General features: G+C 40.7%; 1 protein-coding gene and 1 long non-coding RNA gene across 2 annotated transcripts; both read left to right on the forward strand.

Annotated features, from left to right (window-relative positions):
• Positions 1–15287, forward strand: LOC120441346. Its single transcript, XM_039615926.1, has 2 exons — positions 1–1391; positions 13556–15287. The coding sequence occupies exons 1-2, from the start codon at positions 4–6 to the stop codon at positions 13737–13739; spliced, it is 1572 nt and encodes a 523-aa protein (XP_039471860.1). The 5' UTR covers positions 1–3; the 3' UTR covers positions 13740–15287.
• Positions 15288–16169: 882 nt separating this feature from the next.
• Positions 16170–18383, forward strand: LOC120441279. Its single transcript, XR_005613955.1, has 3 exons — positions 16170–16324; positions 16557–16707; positions 18136–18383. It is a non-coding gene; the product is annotated as an uncharacterized LOC120441279 (long non-coding RNA).
• Positions 18384–19862: the final 1479 nt, after the last annotated feature.

The following is a 19862-nucleotide window of genomic DNA, read 5'->3' on the forward strand; positions in this document are numbered from 1 at the left end:
AACATGACCTGCATCAGGTTTGCAGAGCTCCTGCTTTTCCTTCTCCTCCTCTTCAGCAAGGTCTACAGTGACAACCCAGAACCTGCTATCAGGGCAGAGGGCGAAGTTACTGAGATGGGATTCTTTTTCGAAATGGATTATATCATTGTTTATAGATCTGTTCCAGAGGGAGACCAACTGCTTGGCAACTCTTCAAACAAGAACATGCCCAACACACCACCTGCAGACCTACAGGGTCGTACCCACATCAGTAACGAATCCAGCCTGCTCGGGTTTCAAATCAGTAACCTCACTCTCTTGGACTCTGGGATTTATAGGAGGGAATGTTGGAAGAACCAGACGATAATCAGCCAGAAGACACAGCAGCTCACTGTGTGTAAGGAGCAGATTGAATCTGAAGAGATAATTGTAAGTAAAGACGGTAAAGGGACTGAGATCTTGTGCAATAGCAGTGCCATTGGCTCCGAGGGAACATCTGTACGCTGGTACCATGAAATGTATCCGTCTTACGAGCCCACACTCTTCCTGGATAGCAGTGTTTCGCTGAAGCCTCTGGAGCTTGCAGGTCTTGTAGATGTAAGAGACAACGGTGCATTGCTCGTGTTCAACAACATGTTACTGAAAACCACACACTTTAAGTGTCTTGTGATGAAAGGTATCAACTGTCTTAGTTTCCAAACCATGCACCCACCAGATGAGAGTGGAAGCAAGGATGTTTTTGTCTCACTGGGGGACAGAGTGGTTCTAAATTGTTCTATTGATGAGGGTGAGCAGGCGTGGGAGACTCCACTGGGAAGAATTGATGGTAACACGAGGGACAGGCCAATGTACATATCAGCTGATGACTTCTCACTGGTTATACCTGCCATCTCTGGAGACTACATTGGAGACTATTCATGCATCTCCCCCTTGCATGAGATGCATTACTTATTGTTTCTTTGCCCCAAAAACAAAGTCCAAGAAAAAGCTGCTGATCAAGGTGAAAATGTCTCCCTGATGTGCGATTTTGGCCAAGATGTTTCAGCAATAGTGCAGTGGCACCGCTATGGACTTACAGGACACTATGAGATCATCCACGACTCACAGGACAAAACTGTTCTCGTCCCTAAAGATCTACGAGGCAGAGTGACTCTATCTGAGGATGGAAGTTTGCTGACTATCAACGACCTGCAGATGTCAGATGGAGGAAAGTACTTGTGTGCTGTTCTTAAAATCCTGGAATTCTCAGGGAATTATACAGATTATGATATAGATTATGATGAGAAAGATACTGTAGAGGATGAAATGGACAAAGAGTGGACAGAATCTCTGGAATGCATTTTTAAACAGGAGATCATTTTGAATGTAACCAAGAGTGTGAAATTCAACCCTGTGACACCTATTTACACCACCAGTGCTCCATCAGCGGCCTTTAATCCTACTGCATATGCTGTTGGGGCAGGACTGGTGCTGCTGCTGGTGGTAGTTGGAGTCATTGTTACAGTGATAGTAATAAAGAAAAAAGCAAGGCCTTTGCCATTGCAGAGAGAAGCGACATTGTATGTAAAAATGGATATGGATCCCGGCTGTACTGAGGAGTTAACTCTATCTGAATGATATTGCTTAATAGCCTTTGTAAAATAGCTCCAATGTGATTTAATATCCACCTGACACATGCTGTGCTGTATAATCTGTACATAAATGAAATGTGTTGCTATTTTCACCTGTTGTCTACCATGAGAAAACTGTTTTTATACATTTTTTTTTTAATTTTATGCCTTTATCGTTCCCATTCCTTCTTAAATAGAAATGACTATGGATATCACACATCGCAATCCGATAAAATATCTTTTCTTTCAAAACATAATTTTCACTTTTGTCTAAAATCATCAAAGACCCTTTTGATAGAAGGTCCTCTTCTAGCTTTAATGCTAAATCCAATGTAAAAAATCAAGGCGCTAGTACAACACAAACACAAAAATATTGTAGCTATCACATTTTTTAATTGTCAGATGACCTGAGAAATGTGTCGTGGCTGTGATGTGATATTAAACAATGAATAAAGCCGGTGAGGACACTCTCCTGTCAGTAGATCATTTGTTTGAATCATACAGAGAGCAACTGCCCAGCATACCGAGTTGAAACCCTGACATCATTTCCCTGGTTGAAACTGAATGCATACTACAGCAAAAATGGATCCACAGACAGACATTTGTGAGTTCAATAAAAAAAAACAAAAACAAAACAAAACAAGTTTTTGGGAAGAACAAAAACGGGAAGGAACAGCTTCAATTCAGTTCAGTTCAATTCAAATACTTTATTGCCCCACAAGGGGAAATTAGGTTAGCAGCAAGGCAACAAGAAGAGTAAACAAAACAATAATAAAAAGCCTCAGTTGCACAGTTATTTGCAATTGAGGAGAAAGGTTGCAGTAGGGATACAGGAAACTAATAGGAAAAATAAGCTAATAGGAAAATATATATCTAGAGTATTATATGCATCATATGATTAAAACATACATTACTCTTCCCTCTCACAACATGAATCCCTGCTTCTGTTAAGCCTGCAATCCTTCGTGTTTTGGTTTCTGTCACCTCCGCAGCTGTTCAGTCACATTGTTATCGCCTCAAAAAACTTCTGTTGTGGGTTTTTGTTTTTCTTATTCAACTTTCATTTAATTTTAAAGATCTATTTCTGTTGTGTTTTATTCAACGTCCACTGTGTTTTGTTTGCTTTTGCTGTATTTTTCTATTTGACGTGTTTTCTTAAGTTGTGGGGGATTTGACCTCTCTGGGCCACCATATTAATGGTTCGTAAAGCATTATTGTTATTATTATTTTAAATTGGCTAAAAAATAGCAGTCTTTGTACAAACATTATGTGGCTGCCTTTTCACAGCCATGTTTTAACCAGATCAGTTGGTTTTTTTTGTTGTTGTTTTTTTTAAAAAGACAATTCCTTCCTCTCAATAATCTAATTGACATTTCTTACTTTGTAAGAGACAGTCTGACTACATAACTATACTATGTGGATTAAGGTGAGCACGCATCTGTCTGTTGTTCAGATTGTGCAGTTGTACCAAAACTAGTTTTGACTTAGGAGATGACATCCAGGTTTTAACCATGTTTGCTAGAAGAGGTCTAAACAGACCTTTTATTTTACAATGTAAGAATATCGATCAGATCATTCTGATGAAAGAATTAAAGGCAACTGATTTGTTGATTACATGGTTACATTACAAGACTAGTAGCACTAGTCTAAAACAATTTATAATAAATACAATAATCATGATATACTACTAACAAATAATGGCACAACACAGCAAGCACCTTATACTAGACCCTCCAGTGTTCTTAAACAATTCTCATTTATGCATTTCTAAATTTTGTCTCCCCTGGCCCCTAGCAGAGCTGGGTTGTGACATAAGTGGAGGCTTGTCCGGATTTCACAAAGGGATTCCCTGTTTCTGGAAGCGAAATATGTTTCTTTTAGTGTAACGTTTTCATTAGTGCTTAAGCGCTATGTTGGCTGCAGTTTGTCTGCAGCACTTTTATCAGCCCAGTCTATTTAGCTCATTAATAACTGCTGCAAGTGTGATTTGCTACAAATTGTCGACTACTTTAATTTGCATGTCCCAAAAACAGTCCGTAAGAGTGAGTTAAAAGCTCTAGTAGTGGAGAAGTTGGTGGAAGCTGGCCTGATTCAAGCACTTGATCTGCCTGAGGTTTTGTTGTGCCAAGCCAAGCTGCCTTGCTTGAAGAGGACCATAAAAATGGTCCCTGTGTGGATTGTGAGGTGGATGAGTGGGGAAAGACACCACTCTCTTCTGGGAGTTCAGGAGGCTGGGATGGAGCTTGGCTAAAAGGTGCGGTTGGCACGTCTCCATTTGGAGGCTGAACAGAAGGCCCAGGCCAGAGGAGCTCAGCTGGAAGTTGAAATCAGGAGGCTGGAGATGGAGGCAGACAAAGCTGTAAGGCTGCGTAAGCTTGAGCTGGAGTCCCAGCCACAAGCCTCATCTGCCTCTGCTGACTCTCCAGGTTCCACCTCCATGTCAGCTACTGCATTTGATGTCAGTAAGTGTATTTCTCTAGTGCCCACTTTTACGGAAGCTGAAGTTGATTCATATTTTGCAGCATTTGAACACATTGCTGGTGCTTTGCAGTGGCCTGGTGATGTTTGGCCCCTTTTGTTACAGTACAAACTATCTGATAAAGCTCAAGAGGTGTTTGCTGCGCTTCCTTTAAAATAAAATCTAAATTATGTGTTAAAGCAGCTGTATTGCAAGCTTATGAATTGGTCCCTGAAGCTTATAAACAGAAGTTTTGCCAACAGAGGAAACTTCCCAATCAAAACTTATGTACAATTTGGTAAGGTATGTAAGTAAATTGGACTTCCTTAAAGGTTACTGGCAAGTCCCCTTGACTGAATGTGCCTCTAACATTTCAGCCTTTGTGACACCTGATGAGTTTTTACAGTATACTGTCATGGCATTTGGTATGTGTAATGCACCTGCTACCTTTCAGAGGCTGATAAATAAGGTTTCGAGTGGCCTCTCCAACTGCAGTGCCTATTTGAATGATCTGGTGGTTTACACTGAAACGTGGCAAGATCATTTGCAAACCCTACGCCAAGTATTTCACCGTTTGGCCCGAGCTGCTCAGACTCTCAACCGAGCAGCTTGGCAACGTTTTTTTTTTAAAGATGTATGAACATAATGCTAACTTTGAATAATTTTTAATGGAGATTTATTTATTGAGAATAAAGTAAATAACAACAAAACAAGAATATTTATAATACATCAACAAAAATCAGGCCTGGGGTCCTCCTGGTTAAAAAACGGTCCAGGACTGGGACACTCAGGTTAATCCTGCAGTACAAGGGTCTGGTCTAGTTAAGGAAAAGGTGAACAACATAAACAGTTTTAGCAGAAAGGTATGATTTCATTTATTTTAAGAGATCAAAGTATTAGTCTGATTATTGGGCTTAAGTAACATATACTAATACCCTGTGAAAAGACTTTAATTTTTTACACTTCATCTGTGTAACTAAGCTTTTTTGTGACCTTAAAGCTTTGTGACATTTTTACAGCCCATCTATGCACACAAATAAGTTACAGGATCAAATAAATAATAGAAAATAAATAGCAATAGAAAATGTTCTTCTATAAGTTTCAAAGAGATTTAGTTTACATATTTTATATAATACAGTAAATGTGTACGAATGACCAGCAATCATTCAGTCACTGAAATCATCCATGAAACTAGCTAAGTAATTCCTAAATGCGTGTAGATTAAAGAAAATTATTTTACCTGGATATCATTGTCTCTGATGAGCCTAAGGTACAAAACATGCCAGCGACGACGATAAAGTTTTTCTTGCCCCTCGAGAATTAAAAATGCAGAAAAAAACGGAGCGATATTTCTGGGTCCATTTTAAAGTTTTCACGCTGTGGCACTATTGACCGGAAAAACGCGGAAGTAAGGGCGGACTTAAACGAAGGCTAGAAGACTGTCCAATTTCACAGTCGCTCAGTCCAGCGTACACGGCCTTCGAAGGACCCACCCTACATGGACCGGGTAGGTTGGGTGGGTCCTTCAAAGCATGCTACCCCTGAATTTTGACACAGCCAATAAATACACAGAGGGGTAATGAGGGAAGTGGAAACACATGGGAACACAGCTGGGACGAATAGACATAAAGACACAGGGGAAGCAAAGCAAAAAACACTGCACATAGGACGTGAGACTGTCAAAGTAAAACAGGAAACACTAAGATGCAGACTAAAACACACAACTTGACACAGGAGGTGGGAACAAGGAAGGAAAGAAAGGAGTGGAACATGTAAACAGGGAAGCAAGATGAGACACACGAACATGACGCAGAGGACATGACAGACTCGGAGAAGAAACAGGGAATGAGACCGAAACAAGAAAACATGAAATACAAATAACCTCAGAAAATAAAAGGGAACTAAAACTCAGTACTGAATTATACAAAACTAAAACCTTACAAAATAATAAACTCAAAATGCTGTGTCAAATGACCCAGAACCATGACATTAAGTAAATGTATCAGTTACATCTTCTCAGAAAGTTTAGAGTATTTTGATTGAAGACTCATGCTAGAAATAAAGAGGGATTAAATAAATCCCTCTTTATATCTGAAACAGCATTCCAGCACCTTCTGTTAATGAATAATCATATCTGATAACAATATAGAGATAATTGTTCAGTTCTAAGAAAGTAATGTCATCCTACACCAGGTTTACACCCTCAGTGAATTCATTTGTTCTTCTCCTTACTGTGATGTGTTCAACCTGCAAATGTCAGTAAAGCTGTTGTTGTGGAACTTAAGCATCTATGTGAGGGCTATGTTTAGTGCTAAAGAATATGGGGGAACATAAACAGAGTCTATATTTGAAAGGTTATTTCTAATGTTTCAAAGAGCTCAAAAGAGAACAGAGTGTGAAAAAGAGGTCAGGAAAGGAAGATTTGCAGTTATTTTCAAAGGTATTCATAATGTGAGAGGTTTGAAAAACACATTGAAGTATCATTTTGCGTTATTCAAAGGTTGCATGAAGGTAGTAGGCAATTTAGTGGAGGCTAAACTGGTTAGCTTGTTATATTATGGCAAAGTTTACAGTAATCCACTGTGTTGGACTGGTGATCAGGCTGAAGTGTTCATGGACAACATTAGGTTACATTCAATCCTAGTAGATATAAATGTAAACTTATCTGTCTACTTATATTTTTCTGAATTCAGTTAAATCCAGGGTTTCCTACTTGCCCAATGCTAACCCTAACCGCTGGCTACAAAGCATGCCCACTAACATCTAGAATAGATGATACTCTTAGCAGTGTACCATGTGGTGTACCCACTCATTCATCATAATAATAATACATTATTGGACAGAGATGTGTAAATAGGTTTTGGAAAGAATAAGAAAACATTTGCAAAATGAATTACCTTTAGTAGCCACCAGAGGATGTGATCTTTGCTGTTTTTTAGATATTGGGTTACAGATATTGTAACCCTGAACACGTCTCCATTAAAGTATCGGTATGCCATTTGGACCTGGAGCTGCTAGCCGTTAGCTTGCGGCCATATTAACTACCTCGGGAGTTTAGTCATGTGATCTGTGTGTGTGTTTATATCCCTCCGAGGGCCTACGTAACAGCTGCTTGTGAGAAAATACACACAGTTACAGCAAGACTGCAGACACAACACCCCGAGGCTTTCATTATTATATCTGGAGACTTTAATCATGCCACACTGGATTCTACTCTGGCTGCTTTTCACCAGTGTGTGAATTGTCCCACACGGAGCAACAGGACAATTGACTGTATGCTAATGTGAGAGATGCATACAGAGCCACCCCCCTCCCCCCACTAGGGAAGTCAGACCACAACCTGGTTTACCTACAGCCACAATACACAGCCCTTGTCCAAAGGCAGCCTGTCACAACACGCTCCATTAGGAGATGGACCCCAGAAAAGGAGGATGCTCTGAGGGACTGTTATGACACCACAGACTGGGATGTGCTTCTGAGCCCACATGGTGAGGACATAGAGGGGGTGACACACTGTCTGACGGACTACCTCAACTTTTGTGTGGACACGGTCGCCCCTGCTAAGTGTTATCCTAATAACAAACCGTGGGTAACACAGGAAGTCAAAGCTGTCCTCAACAAGAAGAAGGCCTTCAGGAGCAAAGTGAAGGAGGAGATGAAAGCAGCACAGCAGGAGGTGAAACGCTGCCTGAGGGAAGCAAAGGACACCTACAGGAGGAAGGTGGAGCAGAAGTTGGAGAGGAAGAATATGAGGGAGGTCTGGAATGGTGTGAAACCATCATAGGCCACAACACCAAGAACAGCACAGTGGGGGGACTGTGGAGAAGGCAAACGAACTCAACAACTTCTTCAACAGGTTTGACCAGCCCACAGCCCCCCCACCCTCACCCTCACCTTTACTACAGAGCCCTCTCCCTACTCTCCTACCTCCCTCGCTTCCCCCCTCCTGACACTATGACATCCTCCCCTCCTCCTTCTCCAACCCCTCTCTAAACAGCACGACAACCCCCCCCTCCTTCCAATCGTCTCCCAGTGTCACAGTGGATCAGGTCAGGAGACAACTGAGGAAGCTTCGCCCAGAAAGGCAGCAGGCCCAGACAAGGTGTGTCCTAGGATGCTAAAGGCGTGTGCTGCTGAACTTGGGAGTGCCCGCCCTCTGGAAGACATCCTGCATCGTCCCGGGACCCAAAAAGAACCGGCCCAATGAGCTGAATGACTTCCGACCGGTGGCACTGACGTCACATCTTATGAAGACTCTAGAGCGGCTCTTCCTCAACCTCCTCCGACCACAGGTACAACTTGCCCAGGACCCACTACAGTTCGCCTACAAGGCGGATGTCGGAGTGGAGGATGCCATCCTGTACCTCCTACATAGAGCCCACTCACACACACAGCCCACACAAGGGAAAAGGCACGGTCAGGATCCTGTTTCTTGACTTTTCCAGTGCCTTCAATACCATCCGGCCCTGTATGCTCTAGGAGAAACTAAACAGGATGCAGGTGGACCCCTGCCTGGTCGCTTGGATCTCAGACTACCTTACTGACAGACCACAGTACGTCAGGCTGAAGGACATCATGTCTGACACTGTGGTCAGCAGCACAGGAACACCACAGGGAACTGTGCTGTCCCCTCTTCTCTTCACCCTGTACACCTCTGACTTCTGCTACAACTCTGAATTATGCCATATTCAGAAGTTTGCAGACGACACGGCCATCATGGGGTGTATCAGGGATGACCAGGAAGAGGAGTACAGGAGCCTGGTGAGGAACTTTGTCACATGGAGTCACACAAACCACCTGCAACTCAACACCACAAAGACCAAGGAACTGGTTGTGGATTTCGGGAGGTCCAGACCAGGTCCACTGCCGGTTCAGATAGAGGGGGAGGAGGTGGAGGTGGTCAACAAGTACAAGTATCTCGGGCTGTGGGTGGACAACAAACTGGACTGGACATGCAACATGCAGCACCTGTATAAAAAAGGCCAAAGCCGACTGTACTTCCTCAGGAGGCTGAGGTCTTTTAACATCTGCAGGAAGCTCCTGAGGATGTTTTACCAGTCGGTGGTTGCTGGAGTACTTTTCTATGGCGTGGTGTGCTGGGGGAGCAGCACAGCAAAGAAGGACTCATCCAGGCTGGAAAAACTGATCAGGAAGGCTAGCTCTGTGGTCGGCATGAAGCTGGACACTCTGGTGACCGTGACAGGGAAGAGGACATTAAAGAAACTGATGGACATTATGAACAATGCCGGGCATCCTCAGCACACGGTCGTAAACAATCAGAGGAGCCTATTCAGCGACAGGTTGCTTCTCCCAAAGTCAAAAACCAACAGACTTAAAAACCTTTGTCCCACACGCCATCAAACTGTTTAACTCTCTCTGAGGAGGAGAGGAGGGGAAACAGGGGGACAAGGGAGGGCGGGAACAACTGAGCTGTAGGTGCTTTTTTACACTGTGCAGTATTTGCAATATTTGTTTTGTTTTTTTCTTATATTCGACTGTGCAATAATCACTGTGCAATATACTCACTCAAATGAGCAATCCTATTTATCCATATTGTATATTCTGTATCTATATATGTGTATATATGGTGTATTTATGCTTATATCCTTACTCTCATTCCCCTTAATGTATCTGTAGCATGCAACTTCTTTCAGTGCTTTGCTGCTGGAAACTGAATTTCCCAGAGGAACCCACCCGAGGGATTAATAAAGTTTCATCTAATCTAGTGTGCAGCCTGTGTTGCATGGTGTGTCACAGCGACACACAGAGGCCATGACTGGTACTGCAAAGGAAGGCAACTAGCTATAAGTTCAACTGAAACTGAGGATTTTTTTTTTTTACATACAGGTCAGGGTAGAAGTGTGTTGTTTTATTTCATGTGCTAACGCTAATTATTTTGCCAAAAATCTGTATCTCAAACAGTTGTTCGTGTGCTTCTAAAACCCTGCAGCGTGTTGGCCTCTGATGAATGTAATCAGTGCCTGGCTGAACACACAGGAGTTTCCTTGCAGTAGGTGCTTAATCATGATGCTTGATCACCAGCTCTGCAAGCTGTTCTCTAAGTAGCACTGGATCTGCTGCTGCTGCTAAGTGAGTATCTATGTTCATTATAGTTCATAAAGTAGTAAACAGATGATGGTGATATCTCAAAGGAAAAGAGATAGGTGCTTTTGTATAACCCAGTATGCTCACAGGAGTAAGCTGGTCATCAGAGTGCACCTGCAGGTTTGTTAAGTTGTGTCCAAGTTAAAATGCAGTAACAGTGGTTTTGATTTTTTTTTTTTTTTTAATCCCTACTGGTTTACTTGAGCGTCATGGGAAGGAACTCTCTTCAGCAGTGAATCAAATCAACAAGTGAGCCTCATCCTGCAGAATAAACAGTCCCTTTCAGTCTTCTTCTATTTCCAGTCAACCTGTTAACTGTTTCACTGAGTTTGAGCTATGCATTCATTTATCTAACCTTCTTTGCAACAGTGCTTCTCTTGTAGCAGCAGGAATGAGGAATTTAAAACATAAACAGGGATTTAGAAAAATAATTAAACCAAAATAGAGAGACACATCGAACCGATGCTAAAATGGAACAGAGACTGTTGATTCATGTCAAGCTCTAGTGATAAATGTCTAGTTTGTGTGTGTAGCGTGCCAAAACTTAAAACAAAACTATATTGCCACATACTTACCGTTATTTTCTATTGTTTAAAAGTGGCGCTATAGGGAGGAACAAATGTTAAAAAGACACAGCTGTGACCAAGTAACAATCACCACAACATGAAGAAAAACAGCACCATCAGAGACAAAGAGTACCTGCTGGGGAAATTTGCATCTTTTAGGCACCGGCTTCCCTGAGAGAAACCATCATTAATCAGTTTTCCTAATGATGGGAATCCTGGGAAAGTCAGTCTCTTTTCTTATCTTTGTCCAAACTGACCAGACCCCTTCTTGTCTTACAGACATCAATATTTCCATTAAAACCAGCACCTAACCTGTTTTCCACACAGGTAAGGGATTTTCCCATTCGATATGATCATACTCTGTCCTCCACCTACTGAAACCAACAATGACATTTACAACCTGAGACACTGTGAAAGAAAGATATCGAAAGATAGAGCGTGCTTTACCGTGAGATTTATACAGCACACGCAAAGATAAGCCGTCATTGTTTTATTAACTTTACGGTGTTGTAAAATAGAAAGTCAGCTTCACATTTGAGCTCCAGATGCAGTTTTTAAGAACATATTGGTGGTGAGAAGCGTTGAATTTCGGAAATGTGCTGTTCATCAGCTTAATAAACCTCAACACTGATGACATGTAAGAATGCAGTAATACAGTAAGTGAATAGCTGTGACTGGCTGGATGATAGTATCTCAAGGTCTGATTTTTTTTTTTTTAATTACTGGGCAGAGGACTGGCCAAGCAAACAAACCATTCTGTATTAACACATTTAACATTTTTAACTTCACTTGAGGGTAAAATGAAACAGGACACAACTGTTGTTTTTTCCCCCACACAGTAATAAACTGACAGAGCAACGGATTCATATTTCATGCTGTTTCACAGTGACAAAAGATAAAGAGAGCTGCGACGTACTAGAAACCTTACCTGCTACTACAGGTTACCTGAGACATTTAGATTTAGTTCAGATTAGTCTGCTCACTCAATAAGAGTATGATGGTACACAAATCTTGCAGTGCATGCATTTGAAAGTGTGCAATCAAGCTTGCGTGAAAAGAACACTCCCTCCATAGCGAAAGACCGCACCCACAGCTAAATCAAAACCTGTCCAACTGCACATCAACACTGTTAATGAGCAACCAGGATTGCAGCTTTTTATTTTCTGTCCCCTGGCTTTCCTTTAACCTTGTTGACTCAGGCTTGTCAAAATCAAATAAATGACTTTTATAACTGTAATGCTTTTCCACCTGCTCTTATTGCCCATAAAGCAAACTTACATGTATGTGCGTGTATATATCTGTCTTTGTATGTGCATAACAGTGTGAAAGTTTGCGTGTGTTGTAATGTCTATCGCTCTGAGGCTGAGAATGCATTTAAGGAAGAATGTGGAAGAGGTGGAAACTGATGTTGGCTGGAGGCGGGACAAACGTGTCACACCAAAGTGAAACAGGCTTTGCACTTTTCACAGTCACCTGGGAGAAACAGACAACATGACCTGCATCAGGTTTACAGAGTTCCTGCTTTTCCTTCTCCTCCTCCTTCATGAGGTCTACAGTGACAATCTAGAACCTGCTGTCAGGGCAGAGGGCGAAGTTATTGAGATGGGATACTGTTTCGGATTGGATTATATTGTTGTTTATAGATCTGTTCCAGAGGGAGACCAACTGCTTGGCAACTCTTCAAACAAGAACATGCCCAACACACCACCTGCAGACCTACAGGGTCGTACCCACATCAGTAACGATCCCAACCTGCTCGGGTTTCAAATCAGTAACCTCACTCTCTTGGACTCTGGGATTTATAGGAGGGAATGTTGGAAGAACCAGACGATAATCAGCCAGAAGACACAGCAGCTCACTGTGTGTAAGGAGCAGATTGAATCTGAAGAGATAATTGTAAGTAAAGACGGTAAAGGGACTGAGATCTTGTGCAATAGCAGTGCCATTGGCTCCGAGGGAACATCTGTACGCTGGTACCATGAAATGTATCCGTCTTACGAGCCCACACTCTTCCTGGATAGCAGTGTTTCGCTGAAGCCTCTGGAGCTTGCAGGTCTTGTAGATGTAAGAGACAACGGTGCATTGCTCGTGTTCAACAACATGTTACTGAAAACCACACACTTTAAGTGTCTTGTGATGAAAGGTATCAACTGTCTTAGTTTCCAAATCATGCACCCACCAGATGAGAGTGAAAGCAAGGATGTTTTTGTCTCACTGGGGGACAGAGTGGTTCTAAATTGTTCTATTGATGAGGGTGAGCAGGCGTGGGAGACTCCACTGGGAAGAATTGATGGTAACACGAGGGACAGTCCAATGTACATATCAGCTGATGACTTCTCACTGGTTATACCTGCCATCTCTGGAGACTACATTGGAGACTATTCATGCATCTCCCCCTTGCGTGAGATGCATTACTTATTGTTTCTTTGCCCCAAAAACAAACTCCAAGAAAAAGTTGCTGATGAAGGTGAAAATGTCTCCCTGATGTGCGATTTTGGCCAAGATGTTTCAGCAATAGTGCAGTGGCACCGCTATGGACTTACAGGGCACTATGAGATCATCCACGACTCACAGGACAAAACTGTTCCCATCCCTAAAGATCTACGAGGCAGAGTGACTCTATCTGAGGATGGAAGTTTGCTGACTATCAACGACCTGCAGATGTCAGATGGAGGAAAGTACTTGTGTGCTATTCTTAAAACCCTGGAATTCTCAGGGAATTATACAGATTATGATATAGATTATGATGAGAAAGATACTGTAGAAGATGAAATGGACAAAGAGTGGACAGAGTCTCTGGATTGCATTTTTAAACAGGAGATCATTTTGAATGTAACCAGTGCTCTGCCGCAGCATACTGCATATGCTGTGGCGGGAGTACTGGTGGTGCTGCTGGTGTTAGTTGGAGTGATTGTCACAGTAGTGGTGGTAAAGAACAGGTTAAAGAGAAAAGCATCAAACATGGACATAAAGATGGATATGGATCCTGGCTGTTCTGAAAGGCTAACTGCATCTGATTAATGTTGCCTAACAGCTTTTGTAAAATAGCTGCAAGACATTTTAATATCCACCTGATGCACGCTGTGCTGTAAAATCTGTACAAATGTGTAACTATATTCACCAGTTGGTTTTTATGAAAAAGTAGTATTTATGCTTTCAGTTTGGCTTTATGTGACTTTTCTCCTTTCTTGTCAGTCGCTAATGACTATAGATTTGTTAAAATAAAATGTAATTTCAACATCCTGTTTTTACTTAAGACTGAAAACGTGGAAAAATTAGTTGTTTTTTTAAACTTTGTTTTTAGTGTACAGACCAAGCAGCCAGTGCAGTGCAAAAGGATCATAGCTATCATGTTTTCAACTTATCTGATGGTGCAAAAATTTTTGCATGGCTGTAATGTATTAAATGATGACTAAAAACCAGTTGGGCTACTCTACTGTCAACACATTGTTTGTTGCCAGTCACAGGGAGAGCAACAGTCAGAAAGTCCCTTGAAGCTTCAATGTCAAAGGCTTCAGACAAGTAAATATTTTTCTCTTTGGGGTTCTTCCATTTTCACTGTGCTGCACATAATGAATGTCATTACAGTTAATGCTAACATGTTCACACCACAAATCAGTGGTTAGTAGTTTAACTAATTGCATTTTCATATGGGCGCAAAGAGTGGCAAGAAATACCTCAACAATCATTTGAAGTCTGATAATCGTGAGTTCAATATCCATTCTCCTTTCTGCTCAGTTCTGTTCTTCATGAAATCCTGAGGGAAATATCTGGCTCTTTAGCAGCTAAATGCTGTTTGGTTTGTTGTTTGGTGCCGAACAGATAGTGTACAGTGGGCTTGTAGGGCTATTTTTTTCTCTTACTGGAAACAGCTGCTGCTGGAAAACAGATTAATGAAAGAAATGAGAATGGACCAAAACATTAAAGCTGCAGGCTGTGAAATCAGTTAATGACTTACAACATGCTAGCAGAGTCCAGTAATGATTCCCAGTGAGACAATCACCTTCCATCATCTGTAACTAAACATATGATGTGTTGTTATTATGAAACCACCGCAATATGTTGTTGTTGTTTTTTAACCATGAAAATTTGTTACAAAATTATTCCTCAAAATATCTGGGTGGATTAGCTGATAAATCTGTGCTTGCATATCTCACATTTGTGTATGCAAATTCTGCTGCTGTTGTAAACCTCATTGAATACAATTACATATACTGCAATATTCAGTCAATGTCATCTGTAGCTCCTGAACAAGTTTAGCAGTGTACTGCTGCAGTGTGTACATCAGTATTGATCCGATATTGCAGTTTATTGTTTGGGAAACACAAAATGAGACACAGTGTATAAAGTGATTATATACTGCACGTTATTGACTAGCTGACTGTGTTTACATTGATTAAACTGTGCATTTTATTAAACGTGATATTATACTGAGGAAGTTTATGTTTTAAGAAAATATGAGGTGCTGCTGCAGTGGCACAGTCCTTTGCTCACGAAACTGAGTCTCTTTTTTTTTTCAAGCTCACACGAATTTGAATAAATATTTTCAAAACAGGACGTAGAATCTCGTTCATTATCGTTATCATGTTACCTGATGATGATTTGTTCACCCAGAAGAACTTCCAAAAAGAGAGTACAAATGTTGGTCTCTTTCTTGCAGTCATACTGGACTTTGATCATCTACTCAATCAATATCATGTTGAGAATTAATATGCAGCAGTTGGCACACGATAAGCCCTGAGCTTCTCCACAGCAAGGCCACTGAAACACTCCTGATCTCCCTCAGGTTCTCGGTAACACTGGGTCCTGGTTAGACATTAATAATGCATAAGTCACTGTGCCCTAGGCTCGCTATTGTCAAACTCGGGGAAACCAACTTACGTGTGTATTATGTATTATTAGAAATCATCATGAAAGTGAAAAATATATCATAATATTTTCATTATATCAGTAAGACACTTACAGACGCGCTCACGACCTGCCGCATACAAAGTAAACTTGCACATCTGCTGTGTGTTTCATTTATGGCTGCATCAATGAATTTGGCCATAAGGTTTTCATTGATTGATCTCAGAACAATGAATCTTATCTGTGTTGTAAAGTGAGGCAAGGTTATAACATTATGTAGCCCAGTCTGCAATTATTCGGGCTTGCAGTATAAAGAAAAGAAAAGTTTACAGTTATAAAAAATGGTTAAAATATAAATAGTTGATAAAAGGTTTAAAAATCATATGCTTGGGTACAAATGTATTTCATTTACAGTTAAGACTCCAATAAATAAAAGGATTTCATGATTTAGAGTTCATTTACTGTGCAGAAGCAATATGTTTGGGTGTAACCTAAGTTTGTTTACCCATCTAATGTCAGTTATCTTAATGTTATATTGCCATTGGTTGTTGTGCTGACGGGCCAGTCAATGTCACTTTTCTCTGTTATGGGGCGGGACGAGTGGTAAGGTTTGTGTGAATCTGTGGGAGCGGACACAGAAGCTAAGTCCGAAGAGAGAGATGTCGTAAGGCAAACGTGGTGTGGATTTTTGCATCTAAGTGTATCTTTGAGGTCGACTACCCGTGGTCCTGATATGACTTATTTGTGATCTGCAAGAGGTAAATGAGACTGTGTGCCTTGACATTTGTACTGTAACTATTCGTTATAGTTGTAAAATGGCGTGATATGTGATGCTAACTAGCGGCTTGCTAATTAGCGCAGCTTACCGCGTTATGTGCTGTGATGCCATGCTGCATGTTTAGCTCTGTGATTTTCAGTCAAAGCATGCTAATGCTAAATCGTTATGTGATAGCATTTGGTATTGTAGCTCAAGTGTTTTAATATGTTTAGAAGCCGAGGAACGCTCTGAAAGGAGAGGGAGAGAGAGGTTTCTGTCCGGATGGACCCTGCTGTTTTCTTGCCCCCTGACTGTCTTCACTACTAATGAACTAACTGCTAACTGCCCGTTTCTGATTGCCCCACTAACAAACTCATTGGACTCGTGAGTACTAACTGGAACTAAAGTGCACGTATTTTGTTTATTGCTCAGTTTGAGTGAAGCGGCCATCAGTTTTAGGCCTCACCGCACCGAACTTGAATCAGGCCTGCAACAAGCAAGTGTGGACAGGTTAAAGTGTTGTGTGTGTGTGTGTGTGTGTGTGTGGGCCCACTGTTACAAATTTGGTTTAAATTGAGTAAGTGTGTAGTTATAATCAAAGTTATTTACAAAGGTTGGCACCTACACAGTTACACAGGTTACACAGTAGGCACCTAAGAAACTTATTTTGTTTTTGATAAATCTTTTATTTATAACCCATGTAGTCACATTTACCGTGGTTTTCTTTGTTTATTTGAATTCAATTCATTTCATTTTATAAAAGTAAGTGTTTATTTTCCTTATTTCAATGTTTGTCTAAATAAATACCCGGTGAGGGATTTAATTTGCATAAAATACAGTTGTGGTGGTCCTTATTAATTAATTTAGAGAGTATCTGATATCATTATTAATAGCACTACGAACCCAGGCCCAGTCTCATTGTACTAAATACTCTAGCTTTTCCCTAGCTACGTGGGACCTGGGTTACAATTATTTTTAAAGGGTGCTTGTCTACTAATATGCTGTCGATAAGTCTCAGTGGCTAAAATAACGGTCAACAGTATTAACTGTTTCACTAGTAAAAGAAAACATTACTGGTCTTACACATGTAGAAAATAACACCTCACTTCTATCAATAACTTATCCTGTCTTGTGCTTCATTTAGTGAAGGAGAAAATCAAGCTTTTACTATAAATTATAAACATGAAGGTAGAGCTAGCGGCTCATTTGAACACTCCCTGAAAACCACAAAGTGTAGAGTGCACACATACGCTTTCATACAGCTCAAACAAATGAGATAAAACATGTACCTATGTTGGTTGCTCCTCTGCTTTGATTCTTTACACTACAGTTGATTAACTCATGGGTGTGGCACCCACCTCCTCATTCAGGTTTAGGCACAAAAAAAGCAATGTCAGCTACAAAGAGAAATTTTGCTCAAGTGCCTTAACTGTGGTGATATTTGCATCATTTCCTCCTGTCAGTGCAGTGCAGCATTACTTTAAGCCTGCAAGGGTCAAAGTACAAAGCACCCTCGGATGACTAAAATCAAATCTGTGACAGCACAGCAACCTCCAGTATCACAGACTGCATACGAAAGCCACCATGCTGTCACACATGACTTTTGAAACCTGGGCATTTCAATTTTGGTTGCCAATATGTCGGGATATTTGGAACCAGAAGGACCTGCTGCATACAGGTCCTTCTGGAACAAGGGTGGAGTGCTACGTCTATCAGTTAATGCTTGTGTGGGTGTAATTTTAATGTTTTATTCTGTGTGTTGTATTAGTTTGGTTTTATATTTGGATGGTTTTTTTTTTGCATGCCATCTAGGTCAGGACAGTTGAGGGCAAGCAACAAAAGAGTCACAGTGTAGGAACTCAGCAGAGCAACAGGAAGAAACAAGATTGAGTTTGCAGTTGGATTTCAAGGAAGACCTGGTATTGATCCATGAATTTGTTTGTAGAACTGCCTTGGAGCATTTGCATCCATGTACATAATATATGGACTGTTAACTTGGAGTGTTTTAGTTCTTTTTTTTTAAGTCCCTGAGCTTGATTTTAACTGTAAATAAATCAAATGTTCTGCTGCACTGAGTTTTTTTGTACGGCTAGGCTACCATTCTATATTTTTAGCTGCTCTCCACCAGATGGAAAAAGACCTCACCTTTTTACACTAGCAACACACTGCATCAACACAGATACCTACTGTACTGACTTTCACTCACCAAAGCTGGAGCATAGACTTCCAGGACTGGCTTTTTGTATAGCCCAACAGTAACCCAGGTAACTGGACTTAAAAGCCTCCAAAAAGCACCACCACAGACTCAACCTGAAGGCTAGGTGGCACAAATTACTGTGTTAGCACCCACATGTCACTTCAAGTGACTTTTATATATGAATAATTTCAAGCCTGAACATGATTTAATTGTGTGAGTTATAAATTTTAATTTTTACAATCTGTACTGTTGCTGTAAGCCCAAATTCAGAAATTAGAGACCAAAACCATTTTTGTATCAGGTATACATGTCAAGTTCTGCATTTTATTAGTGGCGCAAGCTTTAAGTTGGCCACTTAAGAAATGCCAATTTTTTGGCAGTTGAGATTTATTTTTTAGCCCCAAAGGCTGCTGATTATGCAGTATTTATGAGAGAACAAGAAGACGACTGTTATTCCTGTTGCATATTTACTCAATAATTGCTTTCTCAGTCTCGCCCTCAAGTGGACTCTGCAGGTGAGAAAATCATATCACCACCTCCCATGCCGGCATAAAATACTGAGGTAATATGTTGAAAGTGTGCTACCTTAAGCATATACCAATATATTGAAGCTCTTTAAAGCTACACATGAAGAAATATCCAGGGTTAAATAATCCAACGTCATATTTATTATTTACATTTTGTCTATTATTTTCAAGAACAGCATAGCGATGTAAAAGTATTTTAATAGCTGTGTCGAAGCCTCAGATCTTGGAAAACAACCTGGAGATTTTTTTGTTTCAGCAATATTTTCAGCTGCCAGATTCTATCACTCCCACACACTTAACCTTTTGGAGCCCTGATAAATATTTATGTTCCACAGCAATGCCAATACATCCAAAGAAGAAATATGGTTTCTGTGAGGAAATATTTGCACAGCTGGTATCTAAAGATTAAATCTTATTCTGTTTTTGTTCTTAATTTGATACTGAGCTAATATCTGATGCTGCAGCTGCAGGAAAAAGCCACATCTATGAAATAAACTGTTCTGGTATTATTTCCATGAAATTAATGCAACTTTCACGTAATTTTGAAACCTTCTCTGCTCTTTGCTAACATTGATACTTTTACAGCCCTCTGATGAAGCACTTCTATTAAAAATACATCCCAAGTGTTAAAAATACATGCGCTAAAAATCAACCAACTTTATGAAAGGTGTCATATTTGGGAAGTTGAGCTATGAATTACCCACAGTGAAAATCAAATTTGGACTTTCCTCATCATTTGTTTTAAAAATAACTTAATTGTGACATTTTTTAGCATGAATATTCTCAGGACAAGAGGAGCAACGTCTGCTGGAAGG

Source organism: Oreochromis aureus, linkage group 7 (genome assembly GCF_013358895.1).
Source record: "Oreochromis aureus strain Israel breed Guangdong linkage group 7, ZZ_aureus, whole genome shotgun sequence".
Lineage (NCBI taxonomy): Eukaryota > Metazoa > Chordata > Actinopteri > Cichliformes > Cichlidae > Oreochromis > Oreochromis aureus.